Source organism: Dermacentor andersoni, chromosome 2 (genome assembly GCF_023375885.2).
Source record: "Dermacentor andersoni chromosome 2, qqDerAnde1_hic_scaffold, whole genome shotgun sequence".
In the NCBI taxonomy this organism is placed as follows: Eukaryota; Metazoa; Arthropoda; class Arachnida; order Ixodida; family Ixodidae; genus Dermacentor; species Dermacentor andersoni.
In genome coordinates this window covers 70,908,494-70,932,278 of record NC_092815.1, presented here as the reverse complement: position 1 = coordinate 70,932,278, position 23,785 = coordinate 70,908,494, and the positions used below count along the sequence as shown (strand labels likewise).

Below are 23,785 nucleotides of genomic sequence, written 5' to 3'. Positions count from 1 at the left end.
GATAGCAAATTAGTAGACAGCTATGTGAAGTAAGGATAGTAGCTTTATTGGCCGTATAAAGTTGTAGACATTCGCTTACTAACTAAATTAACAAGCATGTTGTGACATGTGCACAGGTAAACATGTACATATCTCGCTCTGTGATCGTGGAAAGTTGCTGTCGAAACGATGGTGTGAGGAAGTGCGACAGCAGCAGCGAGCGAATTGACCTTTGTTCCGTCTCTCGCTTCAATGCAAACTAAACATTTACAGCACAGCGCATACGAAGCTATCAGCAGTGCGCGCACTTTGTACACATCGCAGATCGCTTCCACGATATGGCGCTTGCGTAACCGCACCGTAAGCACCAGCCACCGAAGTAGAACCCCTCCCTCCCTTGTCTCCTCCCCCGTGCCTCGCGCGCAATAGGAGGACGCGCGTCCGCCCCGCCTTCCTTTCTTGCATGCGCAATATTGAGCTGCAATCGTCGGCTGACCCTTGCAAGTCAGTTGTCAGCCCATGTCGACATTGGCAAAAGTAAGTTTTATGCGCCTGATTTTGACACAAGAATTGCGCCGATTTCGTGCGCTGTAGCCAATAGTCCGTTGTAGCACAGACCATTAAAAGCGAACTTTGTTGCATTAATTAAACAGGTAGAGCAAACTAAGGTTGAAATATGCTTCATTACATCCAAGAGTCTTTTGCATGCGGGTCCATTGTAATGAGCATAGACTGTATTTGGGACATACCAAGGACTCCTCCGAGGGCAAGGCCTGTGAGATAGAGGGCAGGAAGTAGACTTGGGGATGCACGCCCTGTGCTGGACTCGCAGCCATGCTGGCACCCACAGGGCCGTAGCCAGGGCCATATCCAGTGGCCACTGGTTGTGGATTGGCTGGGTATGTGGTGCCTGGCACCATGGTTGGTGCACCTTCAGGGGCCCCAGTCCCTGGCGTAACCACAGTATAGGGTACAGCAACCGGTGCATGCTGCAATGAAGTGATCACAGTTGAAGTCCCATAGACTGCTCAAGTGTGCAAGCATTATGTACAAATGCGGCAAAACCAGATACAGTAAAACCTCGTTAATTTGGAAAATCTGATAATTCGGACTCGTCTTTTAGTGTTGGCAGGGGTATGCATTATGTAATGCTATGAAAATCTTGTTAATTTGGACGTATTTGGCCACATATTGTCTAACTCGGACAACTCTCTGAGCTCAACGACCACTGGAGCGTCGCAAAGGTGCAACACAAAGGGGCATAAATGGGATTAGTACATCGCTAGTCCGCATCGCCATAGTCATCAGTGGAAATCACACGTGAATGACTGCAATTCCAGAATGCTTGGTACCTATTTGTGCCTTTAAAACCTTTATTCTTGCGTTTACCACCACGCATAGCACTGCGTTGGCCACATGCCTTCTTGACTGCGTAGTTGCCATAAATGATCGCACCGACAGCGGCCGCGGCTTCATCCACGGCAGTTGAGGCAAACACTAGTTTCACTGACTCGGTGCATGCATCGGTTGCATGACAATATAACTGCGTAGTCTCCATCTATGATCTCGTCGATAGTGACCACAGTTTCATCCACAATTGAAGCAAACTGTAGTTTCTATTTGACTTAGTTCGTGGGTTGGCCACGTGCTTTCAGCACTGCAAGATTGCGTCGATAGCGGCCGCAGCATCGTCTACAGCGGTCGCGGTAAGCAGTAGTTTCGTTTTGACAAGCTTTTGAGGATGAAGAGCACTGGCTACATTGTGATAGACAGCGACCAGCTCACTGGCAAAAAAATCATCAGGATGTGCACACAGTAGTAAAAAGCCTGTCTCAGGGACCCAATTTTTTATTAGTCATATCATAAGAAGCCAACAAACACTGACACCAAGGGCAACATAGGCGAAATTACTTGTGCCAAAGGTTGTGGAATTGTTCCCCACCTGCGGCAAGTTGCTTTTTCATCCACTTTCATTTCCATTAATTTATCGTTTCTTTATTTCATTTATTAAGCACAAGTAATTTACCCATGTTGTCCTTGGTGTCAGTGTTTGTTGGCTTCTTATGATATGTCTAAGATGAAGACGCATGCCGCGACCGTGCTATGAAGGAAGTTGCGAGGCCTTTGCCACTGCAAGCACTAATGATTAATTGGTGCTAGCCACGAGATGACGAGAAGTGCAGCTTTTGCACTGCTTTTGTACAAAATGGAAACATGATTGGCCCATTCACTCAGTAAATAAAAGCATGTTGACATGGTAAGCATTTGTTCATAGTTTTCTTGATACCCTCAATAATTTGACATTTGTTTATAGTTTTCTTGATACCCTCGATAATTCGACATTTGGTAAATTCGGACATTTTTTTTGGTCCAGTGAAGTCCGAATCAACAAGGTTTTACTGTACTCAGAGGTCGGACGGTGTTGCCCTCTTTGTTGTAGGCTGACGAGATGGTCACCTTTATTCGTATGACATGCATGACAGTTTCTGGGCTTGATCCAGGCAATTACTTTATTTATTTATTTATTTATTTACTTATTTATTTGTTTGTACATACTGCAGCACCACAGGAGGGCTTTGCAGGAGTGGGTAAAAATAGTGGTGAACAAAAAATAAAGTGAAATCAACAATAATTCTTATAACATTTCTACGACAGTCAAAGAACTGGAAAATAATTTTCATTGATTCTTAAAAGCAGCGAAACAGCAAAATGCGTACATAAAGTATAAACTAAACCTAATCTAAGTAGTTACACATCCCGTTAGGAATTCCATACTTCTATAACACGTGTTGATAAAAAAACATTAGGGCATGTTTTCAGTCTTTCAGGCAAGAGTACATATACACCAATGCAAAATATTTTTTCTCACTTTACGGTCACCCTAGAAAAATTTCGGTAAATTTTTCCAAGAAGAGTTGGAATCTGCAATAAAGAAAAATCTACCCAGGGCGGTCGCGTATGGCGAAAAAAGTCGACCTTAAAAGGGTAAATGCCAAGCAGTACCAAACCAAACAGAAAGGCTAATAGTGTTTTAGTATAGTACCTGAACAGCAGGGTACACAGCAGCTGTAGCACTCTGCTGCTGAATGGGAGACAGCAGTACAGGTGTGTCAGGAGCAGCTGCGTCGTAGTCAACAGTTGGCAGAACTTCTAAAGTTGTGCCAACAGGCTCCCCTCTGGCCACTGGTTGTGAAGGAACAAGAGGCAGCTCTGGAATTCCTCTGTCGGTGCTGTCCAAAGTGGGAGAGGAGACCGGGTCGAGATTTTGTGGCGTCACATCCCCGCTGTCCGGGGATAACGGTGGGGGCAGTGGGATCTGCATTGGGTCTGTCAGGTAGGCAGCCTCTGATTGCATGGGGGCTGGACTAGGTGGCTTGTTGGTCACGTTGCTAATTGCTGCAGCCAAGGCCTGGTAGTCCTGCTCAATGAGAAAGAGAGAGGGAAATATTTACTTTTTGAAACACTCAGTTCTATCACGACATCAGCATTGCCATTCTTTTGTGCACAGGTTTCACTAACTAAATTCGAGAACCGTTAGAATCAGCCGCTTGTAAATACATTACATATCCCCAGTGGCAAAAACCAAGCTAGCATTAATCCCTTAAAGGGCCCCTCACCAGGCCACATAGCAAATTTTAGTTATACGTAGGAAGTTATTACGTGCCCTCTAGGGAGGGTTCTACCGAAAAAATTTTTCACACTGGTTCATTAATAGAAATATTTCACTACCATGAGCCCATGATTTCAGAAGGCACAAGCATTACTGCCAACATAATCACTCTCTCCGCTTGCCCCTGTCTAGCCTCCGCAAGTGAAATTCCTTCCTTGCGTTCTTCCAACATGGAGCTGGAGGATCGTGTGGCACATCAACACGGGCCCCGCCTTATTATTTTTTTTTCAATGCGTACCCAACACATTTTTTTCTATGCCTATTCAGTGAGGAAACCCATCCATCCGTCATGTGAGACTATTGCTTTCAAGATAGGGCCCATAGAAGTGAGCGAATTGACCTTCGTGCTGCCTCTCGCATCAACACCAACTAAGGGTGAAAATACAGCGCACACAAAGCTATCAGCACTCTGTGCACTCTGTCCTAATTGCAGATCACTTTCAAGCTAGGACCTGCACGGCCACGTCATACGCAGCTGCTGCTGGTTGATAATGGTTTGCATAGAGAGAAGGTAGCATCATTGACCACGTCTACGTATGAGGTTTACCAAATGTGACACTGTTCAATTACGTCACGTACTACAGCACAGATCAATCAGTGCTCATCTTCCAATCTGAAGATAGAGAAGAAATGCATCAAGAATGAAACAAGAGACAGTGTACATAATAAATGTTAATGTTTTCTCTTCAATTACAGTATCTCTTTTGCCATTTCATATTCCATTTCCACATGAGTAAACATCGCTACTACTCGCCTCTTCTTCGTCGTCTCATGCTGGTCTTGGTTAACATTTCAGCGTTGCAACTGAGCTTCTCCGTTTCACGATTGTTTAGCCGTGTTTCTTGCAACTACAGTAGAACCTTGTTCATCGGCACATTTGGATTATCGCCTACTAAAAGCGTGTAGTATGCTACCAATGGCACCACACACCACACACTGTAAAACAGATAGGCTGATATGCTTATCACTATAGGACTGGTGATGACAGCTGCGAATGCTGTGAGCGATGACCCCGGAGAAGATTTGCTGGTACCGAAAGAAACTGAGTGCGTGCCGGCACTTTCACGTGAGCCAGGCGGGTGTGTACTGTAGTGAAGTTGCCATGGCGGGCTGTTCTCGATTGCGCGCACATTGCATATTTTCTTATTTACATGGGATCTAGCGGCCGAAAAACTTATACGATTGCAGTTGGGCTACGCACTGAACATTGGTGCTGAAAAATTGTGTTTTCTGGGAATGTATGAACCAGTAAAAAATGAGCGTAACTCTATTGGGTCATTTTCTTGCGTTCTCGATTGCGAATGCTGGTGCCGGGAAAACGTACGTAACGGGAGCGTATTAAGGAGGTTCTACTGTATACCAAATGCTGCAGCATATGACGACGAAACAGCAGGTGACTAATAGCAAATGCTTACACATCATTTAGATAACTCACACAGGAGATTCTGCGCGTAAAGATTTTTTCTTGCTTTCTTGATGCACGGCGCACTTCCGCTGAAGTCTTGCGTGCGAGCTGTTGCATTTGTCTTGTTTTGCACAATGCATGATTTTGCACGCTGTGCACAAAAACACCTCATTAGCAATATGTAAGTCAGTGCTACACAAACATTGAGGCAGACGCAAGTGGATCACAGCGCATGATCATGCGGTGGAACATGTTGTAAAATCACATAGTTTTGCTCTCTGCTCGCACGAATGCACAACATCGGAACAAGCAGACGAAACGGAAGTACATCTTTCTTGCTATGGTACGAAGTAAAACAAAGGACATGAAGATGTTCGGATGGTAGTTTTTATTATTTTCTGAATTTTAATTCATCTATTGAAGCAACGGATTAAACAGATCACTGCTGTTGCTTTGAACAATTCTCAAGTTCACATGTGTGAGCAACGTCCCAGCACAGCGAACTACATAGGCACACTTGCGAGTTTGACATCGATTCTTCGGCTGGGAGCATGGCACCCGCAAGAAGGGCACAGGGAGTTGAGTTTGAAATTTAAGCTCCTTCCGTGACGTGTAGGGATGCAATACTTAGCAGACATGATTGTTGATGCGCATTGTATGCACTGCGCTTGTCAGCTCGAACCCCGGCAGCTGGGTAAACTAGTGCCTGTGGCATTGGAAAGCCATAGCTCTGGAGTGTGCTTGGAAAGTACAGCGGTCAGAACTGCACTGGCTTCATCGGAAGAGGATCAAACCTCAACCGTTTCTGGCCTCGGTGTCTTTCTTGATAGCCGCAGCCAAGTCTGAGTACCCATGTCTCCGTAAACAGTACCACAATGGCTTATTGTTATTTAACGGTCTGAAATGCTTCAATAACATGGTTAGGAGACAGAAATATGGCCACAGATAGTGTGTAAAATCTAATTCAATAAAAACGATAATAAAATGTCTACCACTATCGATGTTGTAAAAACTCATTGGCGATTTAGCAGCAAATACGGGGGAAAGGTCCTAGCATGATCCCGGATCCACGATTTAAACTGCGTTCACCACATTCCAAAGTGTTCTTCAGGAGCTCTGACGGTAGTCCCGAGCAGATCACTGTCAGTTGCACTATTTACCATACTTACTTAATTTTAACGGGAGCTTTTTCATTATTTTGGTTGCCTGAACTCAGCCCTCGCGTTCCATTCGAATAGCAGGAAGATTGGCGAAATCGACCCTTTTAAAAGAAATACAGTTGGCTTCCGTTAATTCACCCCGATGGGACCGACAAAATTATCAAATTATCATTCATTCATTCACAAAACTTTATTAGTGTCCTGAAGCCCGGTCTTTTCAGACCGAGGCGGGCCGCGTCCACGTTGGCACCGCCAGGCCGAGCCTTATGGCGTCATCGTGGACCCTCTGGACAGCCCGTAGCTGATCTTTATATGAAGAGCTTGTTAACAACTTGTACCAGTAAAGCCATTTTTCTTCGGGGTCGGCGAGAGTCGCGGGACAGCCCGCCAGCATGTGTCTGATGTCAATGATGCCATCGCACACGTTACATTCTTTCCTAATTTCTTTTTCGGGGTGAATTTTATTTATGAAATACGGAGTGGGGTACGTCCCGGTTTGCAGTAAACGTAGCGTGACTGCCTGAGCCCTGTTCAATTTTACGTGTGGCAGAGGGAATTGCCTACGGCCCAAGTAGTAATATTTAGTGATGTCGTTGTAAATTATCAAGCAGATCAAATTTAGCAATATGCAGGAAAAAATGTCAAAGCACATGGCTGGTTCATCTGGCAGTATTCACCCGATTTTAACATGCCCTCCAATCAAATGCACGCCCATTTTCTAAATGTCCGAAGCATAAAACTAACGTAGAGGTAACATTAAAGCTCCTAAATAGAAATCTAATGCGCACCCAATTTTTAGCAAGAAAAATGGGCAAGCATCTAATGTGTTTTGCATAAAGCCCCTCAATTTTTCAAAAGTAGCGCCATTCTTAGATCTTTCCGCCACCGCGCTCACCCTGGCGCATCCTCCTCCACGCCTCCTGTCGCCCCAGCCTCCTCCGCTCTCCCATTGGCCAATCTGTGTCACGTGGAAGCAGGCGCCGCGCTTTTGTATATTTTTCCTTTCCAGCGCGCGCCGACCTCCATTGTTGGGCCGGCGCGACGAATGCACGGCAGGCGGACTGACGGAGTGCGTTAGCGTAATAGAATGTGTAGGGCCGAGAACTTAATTGTGATGCCATGCTGCTGCACCTTCGGTTGCCGCAACAGACACAGTGAGTGCAAAACTTTGCCGTCCGGCGGGCGCAACGCAAAAAGAAGTGTGTATTCGCAGGATCGGGCGGGCTGACTTCGAGGAAGTGGCAAAGAACGCACGGCTTAGTGATGTAAGGACCACGGCTACTGACAACCTCTTATTTTGAGCCTAGTTCACACTTTCCGCTTTGAAAAAGTGTGTTCATGCTCTGCGTGGTTTTTAGCGCGTTGTTTGACTTTCTTTTTCGAATGTGCTCTCTGTTTCATGTAGTTTCGTCTTGCAGTGAAATGCACGCATCTGCAGCTGGCCTGTGACATAAAAGCGACTTTATTCAGGGTGTGTTTTGAGCTACACCAGAAGTTAGCACATTCTCGACGCTTTTGCAAGGCTCAATATGACTTACGATGCACTCTTTTAGCTTCGAATGTACGCCCGCATGTATTGATTTGGTTTGTGGTGATTAACGTTTTTAACGTTCCGAAGCGAATAAAGCTAGGATGCAGGTCGTAGTGGATGGCCCCGGATAACATTATCTAGCTCACCTGGGGATGTTTAACGTGCACTTTGATCGTAGAGTCGTACGTGGGCCGGTAAATTCCTCGTTGGCGTTTCATAATACTCGCACGAGTGCGCTAGCGCTGCTATAGAAGTTGGCGCCTCGTCGCAATTGAATTTCTTCAATAAATTTTATTTACTAGTTGTAACAGCTCGTCATTATTTCGTATTATTGACGGCGCCTCCAGGGCACCAAAGCGGCAACGGGAACACCAAAGCTAGAACCAGGGCTGGATGGGGCTCGCCGAAGCCTGTGCATGCCAAAGGGGTATAAGATCGTGGACAGACAATTTTGTATGCGAACACCCCCTGCGACGCCTGCATTATTGTAATGTCACGTGCTCTTCAGAGGCCTCCGTTAGCCATTACTTGTGCCCTCCTGGAGCAGTACTTGTAAAAGAAAAAAAAAAAAAATATATATATCGTCACGATTACCAAAGCACCCCGCAACGAAAAAAAAAACGGCCCTGTTGCCAGGCATTGCTGACCGCACACAGCCATTCCGGCTGTGTGCGGGCAGCAATCTCTCACGCGCCGGCCGAGCAAAAGTATCACGCAGGTACATAAATGAACCTACGAAACCACGTACACATACTTTTATGCTGTCAACACCTGAAACTTTGGTAATTACGCGCGTGTTTGAGTACACCGCGTGCTTGCGTCGTGTTTCAGCAACACGAACTCAACGTCGCGGGCTTTACGCCTTAAATACGCCTTGAATAATGGTCCTTTTCTCTATTTCTTCCGCAATTCCAACACGAAAGATCTCGATTGAAAAAACTGCTGCAGGGCTCGAACGAACTTTTCTGCGGATTTCCTCCCGTAGGGTGTTAGCCGTCGTCTGCTACGGCAGGCCCACCACCGGCGGCGCCACCGTCGAGGCCGCGCCGAGCGGAGGAGGAGGGAAGTGAATGGCGCTACTTTGGGAGATTGAGGGGCTTTAGTTTTGCACAGTGCCGGCCAGTTTCCTAAAGCAAACTTTACTGCATTACAGCTGCGTTATGCAATAAAGCATACCAACACCGTGAACACTGTTTTGTAATGGTGGTTTTAATACGTGCTTTATAACGGAGAAAATACCATAATTTGACATTATGAGCTACCTTTATTACTTGAAAATCTTTCTAGCTAGGGCAGGCCGAAAAAAGCAGTTTTTGATGCGAGATAATGTGTGTCCAATGCATTCACTGTTCCCTCAGCTCTGGCGAGACGCCAGTAAAGACACCGCCAGTAAAGGGGTCAGGTGTGTGCGTGTTGACTGGTCCAATTCGAATTATCCGGCGAAGAACAATCTTAGTACCAAAATAATGAAGGTTTACTGCATTCTAAATCCTGCAGTTTTTAGCGTTATTTGGCAACCTGTACCTTTATGTCTCGACCCAATCCCACAGACAAGCCGAACGAACTCAAAACCAGTTTTTTTGTTCGAATCGACACCATTTTTGCTTGCTTGTGACTGGTGTTTCAGTTATAATGATGCAGTAATCTGCGGCCTTTCATGCTTCGACTCCGTTCATTTGTGACGTTTTGGCGACACAACATGTTCGGTGTAGCGCCCGCTTCGAGAAACGAACAATTGGGATGGCTGAGGAGCTGGGAAACTGCGCCCCAGCTTAGCAGGTCAATGTCAACGAATCTACGATTCAGAGATGGCGGGAACAGCGGGAGGCTATCTTTAAACGCAAAGCTGGTCAGAAGGGTTCTGTTTGCCTGGTTGCTGCCTGGTACTGCACCTGAATGAAACAGTTGTGTGGTCTTTTAGGCACTTAATCTCAAATGCGCTTGATGGCATGGGAGACTACTTGATTCTCGGGCTCTCACTTTTGGAGATAGTTTTGCTTTTGTGTGTCACTGCTCATCCCACCGCCGAACTCCTCGAAATATATGGCCTACAATGCTCTTGGCATGATAGTGAGCTTGGCAAAGCGCCAGAAACACTTGGGGACGCTTTCAGTGCAGAGTCACACCACACTAAATATTGTGGAAGTAAACTATCTCCGAAAGCGACTGCCCAAGATTTCCACCCATGGAAAGCTTCATCTTCTTCTCAGACAATGACAATAAGTGAAGGGAACTAGCTTCTGAATTGTGATTCAATAAGGGTACCATTGTTTTTTTATTTTTGTTCATCTTGTGTTACATTTGCAGCAAAATTTTTTTATTTTGCATGAATGGAAAGTGAACCCTCACGTTACAACCACGGTCGCGTTACACTTCAGTAGAAAGGTGCGCAAACACGCACACATGCACACACACACACTTTTTACCACTTGGATACTCCTAATGTTTGATGTCTTCTGCAGAAAAAAAAAAAAAAACCAAGTAGAAAGTGGCAAAATAACGATGAAGAAGGTTCATCATAAGCCAAAATGCAACACTCACTCATGGTAAGTTGAGGTCATCAAGATCTCTAATGAAGATAAATAATACAAGCAGACCTATTTAACACAAGCAAGTAGCAATAATCATTAGGGGTGCGCGAGCACCAAGGAGTTGCTCACAAATCTAATGTCGAATTGAATCAAGAAAAAAAAATCAGATATCGAACTGGAAATTGAACATGAGAAAATTTAACACAAACTTTTATGCTTACAAATATTGGGCAAGAAATACAATACTGCACAATCTCAGGAGGCAACTCACATTAGGTAACAAGAATCTTGCTAGATATCAGTACTAACTCAAATACCCAGGAATTGAGATGTGCACTACGCTCTGCTCTTATTAAAGAGTATCACAAATTAGTATGCCAGTGCTAATAACTCAGTTCGTATACAAAGGTCTAGAAAATATGTTTTATCATAAGAATCTCTGTCAAATAGAACCAAGTGCTTTCTTTCCCCACTGAGGCTCAACAAATAGTGACGCCCTAGATACCTATGAGGTTTTCAGTTTAATAGTGGGCCATACTGTGCTTAATGGCAACCTTCTACAGCTCGGAAAGTTTTGCTTCCCAGTTTTCTTCCAGAAAAGAGTTTTCCATCTTTATGGCAGTTGGTTTCTGTGGGTTATCGCTAGTTCGTTAAAGCCAATCTGCATGACAGAATAAATCAGGGAATGTGTATCATGTGAATCGGCACCACTTCACGTAGTCATCGGCGCCGACAATAAAGAATTCTCAAATTGGGAGGCCTACAGCAAGTTCGCGTGGCTGTGGACATTATCAGTTAGCTGCATACTTTTGCACCAAACCTTCAAGCCTATGATGCATACTCTTATTTCAATGTCCAATTTGCGCTGTGCAAAAACTTCTGGAATGAGGACAAACAGATGCGGCTAATGATATAATACTTGAGATTATACAAAATTAGAGTTGGGCAAGTCATGTAATGGTTAGAGCAGATAACCAATGGCCTATAAGAGCAACAGAATGGCTGCCAAGGCAAGAGAAACAGCTGAGGATGACAAAAGATTAGGTGGCATGGTGAAACAAGGAAATCTGCAGCCATAAGGTGAAGTCTGCTGGCTCAAGATGTGGGTTTTGTAGCGTGAGCTACACTGGACGAGGTTGAGCAGTTTCGCGTGGCTCCTGCAGAGCCGTGCTGCGCATGCGCGAGGAGCAGTGACGTCGCACAGCACACAGCTGGCGCACCGGAGCCGCTGCCGGCGGGCGCTTCGCCGCCACTGTGCGCACCTCGCTGGTCTGTGCATTCCAGAGGAGTGATGTCACAGCCGCAGCAGATGCACCGGTGCCGGCACGTGCCCAGCTGTGCGCCTCCGTTGCGCAGTAGCCAAGTCTGACGCTGCACCGGAGCTGCTTGATAGCGCCTCTCATTTTGTGTGCATGTGCAGAGGTATCAGTGGGGGTATACACATAGCGGGGCATTTGCCAGTGTGGTATAGCCATGGAGAAGGAGAGCGAAATTGCTGCTCAGTGGCGCAGAAGAACAGAGAAGCTTAACACATCGGATCCCGAAGTAGTTGCCTGGCAATTAGCGGTTGAGCGTAGGAAGAACGAACAGAAAAAGGCTAAACGTGCCATGGGGACACCGGAGCAAAGGGAGGAACGTCTAGCAAAGCGGCGTTGCCAGGAGGCTAAGTGACGTGCCTCAGCGACGTGCCCTGGCATAGCCGAGCTAAGCCACTGCGAATTTTTTGGAGATTGGTGGGAAACACCTTCATCCGGCAGTGGACACGAAACAGTGCCATGTTTGACTCCGTTTGCTTAAGCTGTACTCAACAATGAATACCACAGGCTGATGATGATGACACAATGTTGAGAGAGAAAAGAAGGGGGTGCCATGCACTCACAATGTTGGGAGGGATAGACTGGTGCTGAGTCTCTTCAGGGGGTGGTGCCATCAGTGGTTGCTGTCCGAGTACCAGTTGTGGTTGTTGACCTGGCCCCATCAGCTGCTGTCCAGACACTATCGGTGGTTGACCATGCAACACTGGCTGCTGCCCCGGTACCAGTGGTTGCTGTCCTGGCACCATTGTCTGTTGTCCGGGAACTATTGGCTGCTGTCCTGGCATCATCGGCTGCTGTCCCGGCATCATCGGCTGCTGTCCCGGCATCATTGGCTGCTGTCCTGGCATCATTGGTTGTTGGACGGGCATCATTGGTTGTCCTGGCATCATTGGCTGTTGTCCAGGCATCATTGGCTGTTGTCCGGGTACCACTGGTCCTGGTGCTTGCATCATCACATGGGGGCCCACCTCTGACGGCGAGTTCATGCCAGGAGCCACCATAGGCTGAGGCCCACTCAGCATTGCATCTGCAAATGGGAAGTAGGAACAAATGCTTGAAGACAATCAGAAATGCCACAGTGGAGAGCTCCAAATTGCCATACACTGTATTTCTGGAAATAAACTTTGCCTAGTTAAGAAATTATTTTACTCAGTTCCGACTACAAATGCTGAACTTACAGTACAGCCAAAAGCCCTCGAAGATAGCAATGGCACGATGGGCGTTCCCGACTGCTGCGCACTATAGCTGCACACATCCAAAGTGCTGAGAGTGCTATTTGAATGTAGCGGCGTACGCACGCGGCAGCTTGGCTAGTTCGACATCAACGACGCACTGCATTTGGCACACTGACTCATCCTCGGTGCTGCGCTCTGCGCCTGGCGTGCCTCGTGAGGAATGGTGGTTTGCATCCCACAAAGACCTGCGACAGCGCTCGCTCGCTGGGCTCACTCATAGACGCCTTAGCAGACGCCACTTCACACTTTGTTACTGACAGTGTTTCAAAATGCTTCGATTGACGGACGTGGAGATCGCAGTGGAAGTAGCGGCCAAACTTGAAGACGCTGCCGATTCGTCGGTGGTATTAATTTGACACTGCATGCGCAAAAGCATTGCCGCCGGTTGGCGGTGGCAAAGCCTCCGCTCGCGACTTGGCTCTAAGTGGGTCAAGCTCTTAGTGCGCTTTGAGTAATGTGGCTTAGAATGCATGCGTTTGGGTCGGGACTAGAAGAAATTTAGAATAAAGCAATATTTCCAGTAAAGTGATTTTGTTACAATGAGGGATTACTGTATTCGCCATCGTTCAGTTCGGCACTCGTAGTTGCGGAGTCAGGCTCATTCAGACTGCAAGGGCACCGTTGGCGCCATTTGACACAGCCTATCTATAAATTCACGAGAAATACTTGTTGGAGCCAGCATAGCGCTGTCTGGAACGCTAACTAAACAAGCAAGTACAGCATGGCAAAACGCTGTCCGCAATGCAAACTCAACAAACAGAATGGCGATAGCATGCCATGCAAAGGAGTACTGGAAAAGGATGTGATGATCGCGATGTCGACGAGACCTCACAATTGAGGCAAAGCCTCCAAAATTGGCATTTGTAGTTAAATCTGAGAGGCATAGAGTGGAGACCAAGGCAAGGCCTCAGAGACTACCATTTAGCGTGTAACCTCTGCGGCCTTACTTGATGTCTCGTTGAGGTTGCCAAAGATAATGGTGGCAGAGTTGGCGTATGCTACAGCCACGGATGGAGCCCTGGTAATTGAATGCCGAGGTAGAGGCTGTCCGAAATATTGGTCATCTTTACACATTAAGTCTATGGGGCCACTGGTGGTGCCACAAAACTGTCCATCTACCATTTTTCGAAGTTGTCCGGGACAGCATTATGCAAGATGCAACACTGCAACATAAGCACGTTAACAGCAGCCTGATTGCATGACATGACCTAATGTTTCTTCACCTACTGCCTGTAACCAGATTTGCCATGAATGATGAGCAGTTTTGAATATCTTGCATTAGTGCAACATTTGTACACCAATCCCTGGAACAATAATGTTTATGGTGCTAAACCTACAAAAGTTGAGGAGAACTCACTATGCTGCAGAATGTAGTCTTGTGGAACGGGTGGCTGCGGTGCTGGAATGGGTGCCCCTGTCTGGGGGTCATAATAAGCCACTGCCGGCTGAGGTGCTGAAGCCCCGTACATGGCTGCACCTGTGGCCGGGTCGTAGACATACACAGCTTGTTGCTGCTGCTGCGGCTGCCCAGGAACCATTGGAGCTGCCACTTGTGGAGCGGGGCAGCCACCTAAGAACCAGAAAGAGGAAGGCACCAAAATGACAGCCAATGCATAACACCTTTTTTTCACACCATAATGGTGGATGTGGATGTACAGCCATAAAGCAAGTATGAGGTCTCGTGGACACTGTACTCAACAAGTATGACTACTGTGGTGCTCCAGGGCCATCTTGGTACAAATCAAACCAGTTTTATTTTCCAGTATACTTGCTGGATGGTCACTTTGGGAAAAAAGCTATGTAAGTAGCTTGATATACCCTGAAAGACTTTATTTACAATGCAAAAGCCATCGCACAATGTTTGCACAACTACAGCAGTACCATATAAGTAAAAGCAAGTGAACTCTAAGGGCTTATTTACGAAACTCCAAGCTTATCCAAGAAAGTGCTCAATTTAGCAGAAAGGCATAGTGTTAGATAAAGCATGCTCTAAACAATAAATAGAAGGCTCAGAAATAAACATACCAGCAACACAAAAAACGTAACACTGTCTCACACCTGTACTTGTGCAGCCATAAAAATTAATTTGATACACTAAGATTAGCCAACAATTCATCTGCCAAGTTCACGAGATGCTACTTCAAGGCTTCCTGTAAAGCAAGGCACAGATCACCATATTACCAGCGTTGTGCCCCTCACAATAGGGGCCTCCTCTATCTTAGTGGAGAAGAAACTGGTGATAATCTTGTCACTGAAAAATGATAACACTCTCTCAGATTGCATAGAAAACCATCTGCGCTGATTTCGACACTGATCGAGACAATGCTTGTGCTTGAGCTCCACAGCACATGCACTAACTGCTGTCACATACAAAGCGCATTTTAGGAACTTGCCAAATTCAAGGTTGCAGTCAGATGTCGAGGCTGTCATTATAAAGATACACACTAGCATTATACCAGCACGAAACCTTCAACAAAGTTGCATTAAAGATTTTTCTCTCACAGTACTTGTGTGCCTTCTTATGCATCCTAAATATACTGAACAAAGTGATAGTTGATTTCTGGCAGCACTGCTATAATGAGACCAGAATGTACAGTTGACCGACATGGCGAGGGTCAATTCACTTGCTTCTATTACCTGGTCCATCTTTTCACATGCTGCCATTCCTCATCTAAGCCAGGGCTAATGAATGAACACATACAGAATGACACGTGGTGCCTGTACTTCAATGCACTGCATCAAGTCATGCTTGTTGCTGGTAGTTGTTGGTTCATAGTGCCTGTGCAGATTGCATTTCGTTTTCTCGGCCTTGTTCAAGCTGTGCTAGCATTCTCCAAACAAATTGTTAGCAGCTAGCCCAATCATCCATTCTTTTCTGATGGCAGCTCACCTTGCATAGGCATCATTCCAGGTGGCGCACCCATAAAACCTTGAGGAGCGGGAGCGGGCACCACCATTCCTGGTGGCACTGCAGTGGCAGGGGGCACCATGAACTGTCGCCTCAGGGCCTCCTCCTGGTCTCTCTGCTGCACCTCGAGTGCAAACAGCTGCCGACGTTCTTCCTTGGTCAGCCGCGGTGGCGTTGGAAGCAGTGTCCTGCAGACATTGGGGGTGGCAAGCTTGGCCGTTAGAAGGATGTATAACCTGTTGTGTGGTTAAGTATAGGTGACTGCACACTTCTGTCCAAAATACTAAAGAATCATCTGGCTGTACTAAGAGCACTCCGAGATATTAGCGAGATCATGTGCTCTCTTGCCTAAACCAACTAATGACAAATCAATGCGTCACAATAACTAGAAGTGTGCAAACTCCAAATAGCAGATTTTAAATAGAATATTCAATCGGATAAAAAAGAAAAACAGGGAGAGAAAAACAAAAGCAAGGGTGCGATCGGAGATTGTTGGTTGAAACGTTTGCTCAGTTTGCGTTTGGTTTTGCCTGAAGCAATTGGCCTAGGCTGTGCCGACGGGCACGGCTGATGACACCGGCGCAGTCTAGGCTAGTCGCGCGAGGTGAAACTGAATGCAAACTGAAAGCACGATCTGAACAATGACCTCCGATCGTACCCCAGAATATAAAATATTAGAGAATTTAACACGAACTCCTATGCTCTCAAATTTTGTGGGGAAAAAATAAAAATCAGTGCTGCATGTTCTCAGGAGGCAACTCGCATTATGTACCAAGGATCTTGCTATACTGTTTCAGTAGTTTCATGCAGCACTGTGGAAGCTGCACAATTCTTTTACCGATCAGGGGGGCGAACACATGTTAAAGGTGCCCTTCTGCACTCTGTCGTCCACTAGCACCAAGCGCTGCAGAGCATGTGGCGGCAGCATCTACTAAGACTGCAACTGCTGTTGTGATAGCTTGTGATCAGCTGTTGTGATAGCAGCACTAGAAAATCCTTTCATATTCACTCTGACACCAAAAAGGTGTGTGTCTTCGAAGATATTTTGGGATACGGAGAAGGAGGGCTGTAGAGACGGCGGAAGCGGAGGGCTCAGATGGGGCACTCGGCCAGCATGCCGCACAAGATGGTGGCGCCATCTCTGGATTTTTCTTGTAACATCCACTTGTACACAGTGCGCTCGCTGACATTCGAAAGTGTAGCAGTTTACTCGATTATAATTCGCACACCAGCTGGTAACCGCTGTAAGCACACATTTCAAATTTGTCTCTGTGCTCGCAGGTGGGCAGAAAGCTCTGAACAGCGTGTATCTAGATGCGTGAACAGTGAACCTGCGTATCTGATGCGATCAGTGTGCCCTACAGTGGCTAATCAGCCACATCTTCACACGTGCTTCCATAATTTCCATACGCGCTGCTTTTGCTGTTCCCTCTGTCCATGCAGCGTTAATTGTTTCGATCGTTTCGGTCGACCTAGTCGAACCTTGTACCGATACAAGATTGTGTGCTGTGGGAATGCTACATGCGTCAAGGCACCAACCACGGCGGGGTCATTCACTAATTACACCAGATATGCGAAAAACTGAATATTAAAAATCGGGAAATCGAATTATTCAGACGCTCACTATTTGAGTATTCATACATAAGAACTTCTAAATAAGTTTTTCCTTGGATATCAAATTCTATAGCATATGCCTCAGTTGCCACAGTACAAAGTCAGGAGTACAGATGCTACACAGCAAGTCTAAAGAGACCTAGAGCACTAAGAGAATGTGAAATGTTGTAAGAAAAACCGAGCACACAGTACAAACCATTGAGAAAGTTAGCGATGCCAAGGACAACATGTACCAATCCATTGGCTGAAATTATTGAAATGCTCATTTTTATTATGCTTCAAATACTACCTTTGTGTTGTGCTGTTTTGGACAGCACAAGTTTACCAAAAGTGAGCATAAGGTCACCAAACATACTTGTGATGTTACCTTGATTTTATCTGGGTTTAATACTGCCAACCTATGTCTTAGAGCTGCCCTAAGCAAGAAACCAAATAAATTTAAGGAACACTAGAAATATCAAATATGCTATTTTTACTATGATTAGAGAGTGGGCAAACCAGAAAGGGGGCACAAACGTGAGACAGGCAAGAATGGCAGAAATTGTTTGCTTTTGTCTAGCACCTTTTTTTTTTTAATATAAGGACTGTATTCCATAATCAAGTAGGCAAACCCTAAAAATGATCGACTTTGAGCAGCTCTTAAAGGGCCCCTCACCAGGTCTGGCCATTTTGAGCTGACAAGCGTAGAGCATACAATGTTTGCAATGTATTACAGTGCTACGCGCCATGGAAAAATCTGAAATGTCAACCCGTAAGCCGTTTTCCCTTTCCCTCGTGGTGACCGCACTCCAAGTGGGACGGTGACATACTCCTGTCCCCGTGCCTACGTACTCGTGTCCGTAGTGTGACGTCGCTCGTGGTGACACGAGTTCGAGAATTATTCAAGGCAACATCTGTTATTTGTGTGATCTATTGCTTCAATTGACGAATTGAAATTTAGAGAAATAATAAAACACACAAACGGAATGTCTGCATGTTTTTTTTTTTTGTTTTACTTCGCAGCAAAGCAAGAGAGATGTACTTCCGCTTTGCGACCGCGGGATGACGCTCAGTAGCGGTCCGAAGTGGCTATCGTTGTTATTGAGTTATGACTTTCAATTTTGCTGTGATATTCTGTTATGGAGTGTTAACCATTTTGTATCTGTCGTAAGCGTTGTAGAATATTTTGCTCTGAAAATATAAGTGAATATAAGTGCGGTGAATTTGATTAATTATTTGTTTGCTAATTTTTATTATGCATTTTGTTATTACTGTTTTTTTTTCGAATGTGCTTTTGCAATTTTGCACTTTTAGTAGTGTTAATTGATGTGACTTGTTGCTCACCCCTGTAAAAATCCCCATGGGGGATTGACAGTATTCTATAAATGAATAAATAAATAAATAAATAAATAAATAAATAAATAAATAAATAAGCATTTAGTACACGCGTCTTGGTATATAATGTTGTGCTATAAGCTAATCTTTTCTTTGAAAAAAAAAAAAAATATATCGTAAGTAGGACCAATCAAGAACTTGAAAATTTCATTATGCGTCTTGTAATTTTTTTTAACTATAAGAGTACTTCATGTATGGGCATAATTTTTTAAAGAAATGCTGCCCAGTGATTTACTTACAATTTGTATATTTCGGAATTTTGCAAAAAAATTTTTTGCCAGAGATATTACACCTTACTCAAAAATATTTAATCTTTTGTTTTTTTTTGTTCAAGAATATTTTTGCGAATAATTTATTTTGTATTTTTTAAAAATAAACACTATTTGAAAGCATGTTCATTTACCTTCACTTTTATGTACTGCATGACACTAAAATTAGTAGCTGTTGCACAAAAAATTCTTAACTAGACCATACAACAGCCAATTTCGCCGTGGTAAGGAAAGAGTTAAAGCTGAGAGCGTGACTAAGACCAAGATCTGTCAGGATCCTGATCACATGGCTTCTCTGATTGTTCTAGAAGCAGGTGAATGTTTGGCTCAGGCATGCTTTCTCTGGCTTCAATGTTGAGAGGCCTCTGCACTGGTGCAATTGTGTTGTAGCACGGTAGGAACTAGTAGGATGCCACATTGGTGTCTCTTAGTATCCCTTTAAAATGGGCTAATCAACAAAAGTTCCCTGCAGGTGCACCTCTGGCATCAAATAAGTGCAACTGCTTCACAGAGCTCTGTAAGCAGATCATGCGCGCATGCACGGCTCTAGTGTGCAGCAGTGTGGCCAATACGAGGGTACTTCACATGGATGGCACAAGTCAAGCCATGCTGAACCTTTCCACTTCTCATTAAAGAGCCTATTCTTTCTTTCAAGACATATTTAGCCGAGGCAGGTGCCGGAATATATGCCATGGAAGACTCTATACTCACTTCCTAGGCTTGGAGTCGCCGCTGCCGCCGCCAGAGCGGCGGTGGTCTGATGACCGATGGAAAGGTTTCCTGTCATCTCTTCGCTCGGGTGAAGCGGAATACCGTCTCCGTTCAGACGACCTTTCGTAGTCTGCAGAAAATGTGTGAGAACAGCTAAAACAAAAGAGCTTGAAGATTCGGCAGCATCGTTTTTTTTTTTTTTTGATGTTTGTAGGACCAGTTTTATCTAATACAGACAGTGACCGTTTGTCAACAGGCTTAATCCTATACAGGGTGTCCCATCTAACTTTACCCAGAGCTTAATATGTCTATGCACTCTGAGAGGATGCAACCAAATGCATGTTGCTGACTATTGTATGGAGTAAGTTGCACTTTTTTTGTATTGTGTTTAATTACATAAGCAGTCAAGAATAATTAACCAACTTCGGAAGCAACGAAGTTAGGCGAAAAATACCAATTAGAAAGTTGTTGAGCGCTTTGCAAAACGTCCGATTAGGCAGTTTCCTACTTTCTATCTATTAGTCATTAGTGTTTTTCCGCTTACTGCAGATGCCTGCGAAATGCAAGAAAAATACCAAGTGACATGTCCACGGGTGCGCCATGATTTCAACGTTGTTGAACGCTCCGCATACAAATGAACATAGCATTTAGCCGGGTGTGCTGCCGCTGCGTGCCTGCTTATCGCTATCACGAACCAACGCGAGGGAAGCACATCGGTGGCATTAATCGCACAGCCAACGCCTTCGTCACTGCCCTGTCGCCTTTTAAGCGGCAGCACGCCCTGCTACATGCTATGTTCATCTGTACAAGAAACATTCGAGAGCACTGCAATCATGACGCACAAGCGGGCATGTCACGTGTTTTTTTTTTTTGTATTTCACGGCATCTGCAGTAAGCAGAAAACCACCCATACTTAAGAGATAGAAAGTAGGAAACTGCTTAATCAGACGTTTTGCAAAGTGCTCTACAACTTTCTAATTGGAAATTTTGTGCCTAACTTTGTTGCTTCAGAAGTTGGTCAGTTAATCTTGACCAATTATGCAATTAAGCAGAATAAAAAAAATAGTGCGACTTACTACATACGATAGTCAGCAACACGCATTTTGTTGCGTCGTCCTAGAGTGCATCGGCATATTTATTAAACTCTGGCTAAAGTTACCTAGGGCACCCTGTATATCTGCAAGACCTCTGCATATACATTAAGTACAGGTCATCAGATGATACAAAGCAACTTCATATAACCTACAAGATGTACATTGCATACATAGCTGCTAAACAACTTGACAGGCCGCTGAAACCATCAGCTCGTTCAGACCCTTCAGAATTATATCTGCTTCATTCTACCTCGCAGTGCTACTTTATTAGCAAAACACACAGACATCTGGAAGGTTAAGCCATTAAAACATACCTGCCAACCTGTGAACATTAACATTAGTTAGAATCCTTGTGGCATGAGACCGAAGAGGGAAGGTGATTGGGGAGAGGGGTTGGATGTATTATTAAGTCTTGCCTTGGGCACATGCCTTTTGTTGGATACGTACACACTACGTTAACGATGGTTTAGATTTAGGCATAGCACACGAGCGGCAGCATCAAAGTTAGAACAGCCAAGACTGACAAGCAACGCATTGTTCTTTTATATTACAGCAAGTCTTTGAGCTACTTTGCTGTTGCAGATTTCGCCTGCTTCAGGAACTTGTCTGGATCAACTTGCTCGAAGCAAGCACCTCTCTTGCACCCCCTAGGCAAACTCAACAGGAGATTCAGAGACCAACGAGCAAAACTTCTTTTCGAAGGTGATTCTTTGCAACCATTGGCGCAATATTCGTAAAACTGTAAAGCTATACCAAAATTGTAAAGTTCACGAAAATTTCGGGAGTTGGTAAGTATGCACTAAGGCACATGTGCAGCACCATATTTTCTTGCACAATATTTGTAAGCATGAAATTCCACAAAACATTTCCCGATATTTGATATTCGATTTGATATTAATTTTTTCACTAGGGGGTATGCAAATACTTAAATATCACCAAATTGAATACAATAGTGTACATTCAATATTTGCCAATCAAATATCCACTATTCGATTTTTCGAATATTCATGCGTTTTTGGCGCTCACGGACAAATCAGTGAGACACAGAAAGCTCTGCTTTAAAATGTTGTTTTTTGCACTCTCGCTTTCTCTATTACAGTGGTCAGTGTATCAGATGACAGCAAATGAATACTGGTGATGAGGTGTCATGCTAAGCAAAACGTCAGTGAAGTTCCTGCTGCTTAAAGGGCCCCTTAACCAGGTCTGGGCATTTTGAGCTGACAAGCGCAGAGCATACATGGCATGATAACAATCGTGTCTGCGAAGTATTACAGTGAAACCTCGTTAAACCGCAGTAGGCTGGAGCTCAGAAAAAGTATGTACTAAACGGTAGTACTGCTTAACCGAAATAGCATGAGATCACCCACTTACCTGTCAAAAATGGAACTCAGAGTGCGATGAAACGGGGAAAAAACATGCAGTATTTATTCACGACAAAAGTTATTTTTGTTTGATGCTGCAGCGGCCTAACAGCGACGATCGCGGCCTCAAACTTGCTGAAGCTGCGAGTTAGCTTTTCAGCCAGCCCCTCTTCTCGGCAAACGTTCGCATGGCAGATTCTTCATTGGCATTGCACATTCTTGCACGGGTGCTGTAGCGCTGCAGATGTCGCAGGGCGCCTTTCTTTTATTGCGGGGTGCTGTTCTCGTCGCGACGACTGCGTTCATGAGGCTGATGTAACGCGCAGCTTCTGCCACTGTTGGGCCTGAATCGCCTGTGCTGTCGCTTTCCGTGTCGTCCTCATCCCCGTCACTAGGCGACACTTCGGCAACAACAGAGGCAACGATGGCGAAAAGTCGAACCTTGTAGCCGATATGTCTTCGCGGTTACAGTAGCGCTGCCGAGGAACTGTTTCGCATTTCAAATGCCACACACCATAGTCAACAGTAGAGCCCTATCACATGCCAGCGCCGACTCCTTCGTGTCATGGGCCCATATTTTGAAACATTCACCTTCCGCGAAACTATCACCCTGGCCACGCCTCCACCAACGGCGCGCGCTGATCGGTGATTTTAGCAAAACCGGAAAATAAACAGCACCATCTAGTAGTTCTGGCTACGTCATTTTAATGTCATGGTGTCGATGGATGCTCTCAACATATATTGAATAAACGAACATGTCTTTTGGCGTCTCTTGGCTTTCGGTTGGTGGTGAAGTGTAGTCGAAATAAGATAGGTGGTAATTTATAGTAGCCTTTTTGGTGGAGTCTTACAAGCGTTGTTTTGCAGCGATATTTGTTGATTCATATAAAATAAAACATTTCACACTTCCTTATTCAATTTATTTTACCTTAAGCGGCCATAACCAAACATAGTCAGTGTGCAGAATCCGTACTGCAGCCGCTACACTCAAAAACAACACACCCGAGCCGCTTTGTACTCGCCGGGCGCGCTCTCTCATGCGATGTGAAGCGTTCGAGTGCGCACGTTGGTAGCGCATGCTGACATCACGAGTATGCAGTCACTTGGTTTATTGAATGTGACTTTCATCGCGGCGAAATTTACGCAGAAGGCGAACGTTTCAGAATACGGCCCATGTTCGATAGCACGAACGATGTCTGTTTCTTCTATGCCGAGCACCCGGCATCTTTTTTATCCGAGCTTCGGCATGACGCGAGTCCTTGTTTGCATGACGCCACAACACGCTCTGGCACACCACCAAAATGATGTTGATATGGCTTCACGTACAAATGCACAGGGCACCGGAGACCGTTGTTCTGACCCATGGTTCTGATCTCTGAGGCTTGTTGTTCTGCCGGGTGACCCAATGGAGATGACGCATTGCCATGTTTGTGTGATGAAAAGTGGAAACACTACCTGTTAACCGATGCGTACGCAATGAGTTGGGATGGTTTATGCAGATACAAAATGCATTATGTTCAATGGCCGCTGAGTCAGGGATTTAACTTTACTACTTTTAAAATGAAACTACTGTTTAAGCAGGTATGGTTTAACGAGGTTTTACTGTATTTACTACTATTACAGAGAA

General features: G+C 45.1%; 1 protein-coding gene across 5 annotated transcripts in view; it reads right to left on the bottom strand.

Annotated features, from left to right (window-relative positions):
- Set2 (SET domain containing 2) overlaps positions 1-23,785 on the bottom strand; it is a 131,190-nt gene that overhangs the window by 17,243 nt on the left and 90,162 nt on the right. For all 5 annotated transcript variants that reach the window (XM_050188819.3, XM_055076995.1, XM_050188820.2 and 2 more), the window contains 6 exons: positions 19,704-19,833; positions 15,718-15,923; positions 14,185-14,397; positions 12,156-12,619; positions 3,023-3,397; positions 729-968 (listed from right to left, as the gene is read on the bottom strand). In XM_050188819.3, the coding sequence (XP_050044776.1) occupies positions 729-968; positions 3,023-3,397; positions 12,156-12,619; positions 14,185-14,397; positions 15,718-15,923; positions 19,704-19,833 (1,628 nt within the window). The remainder of the gene's footprint in view (positions 1-728; positions 969-3,022; positions 3,398-12,155; positions 12,620-14,184; positions 14,398-15,717; positions 15,924-19,703; positions 19,834-23,785) is intronic.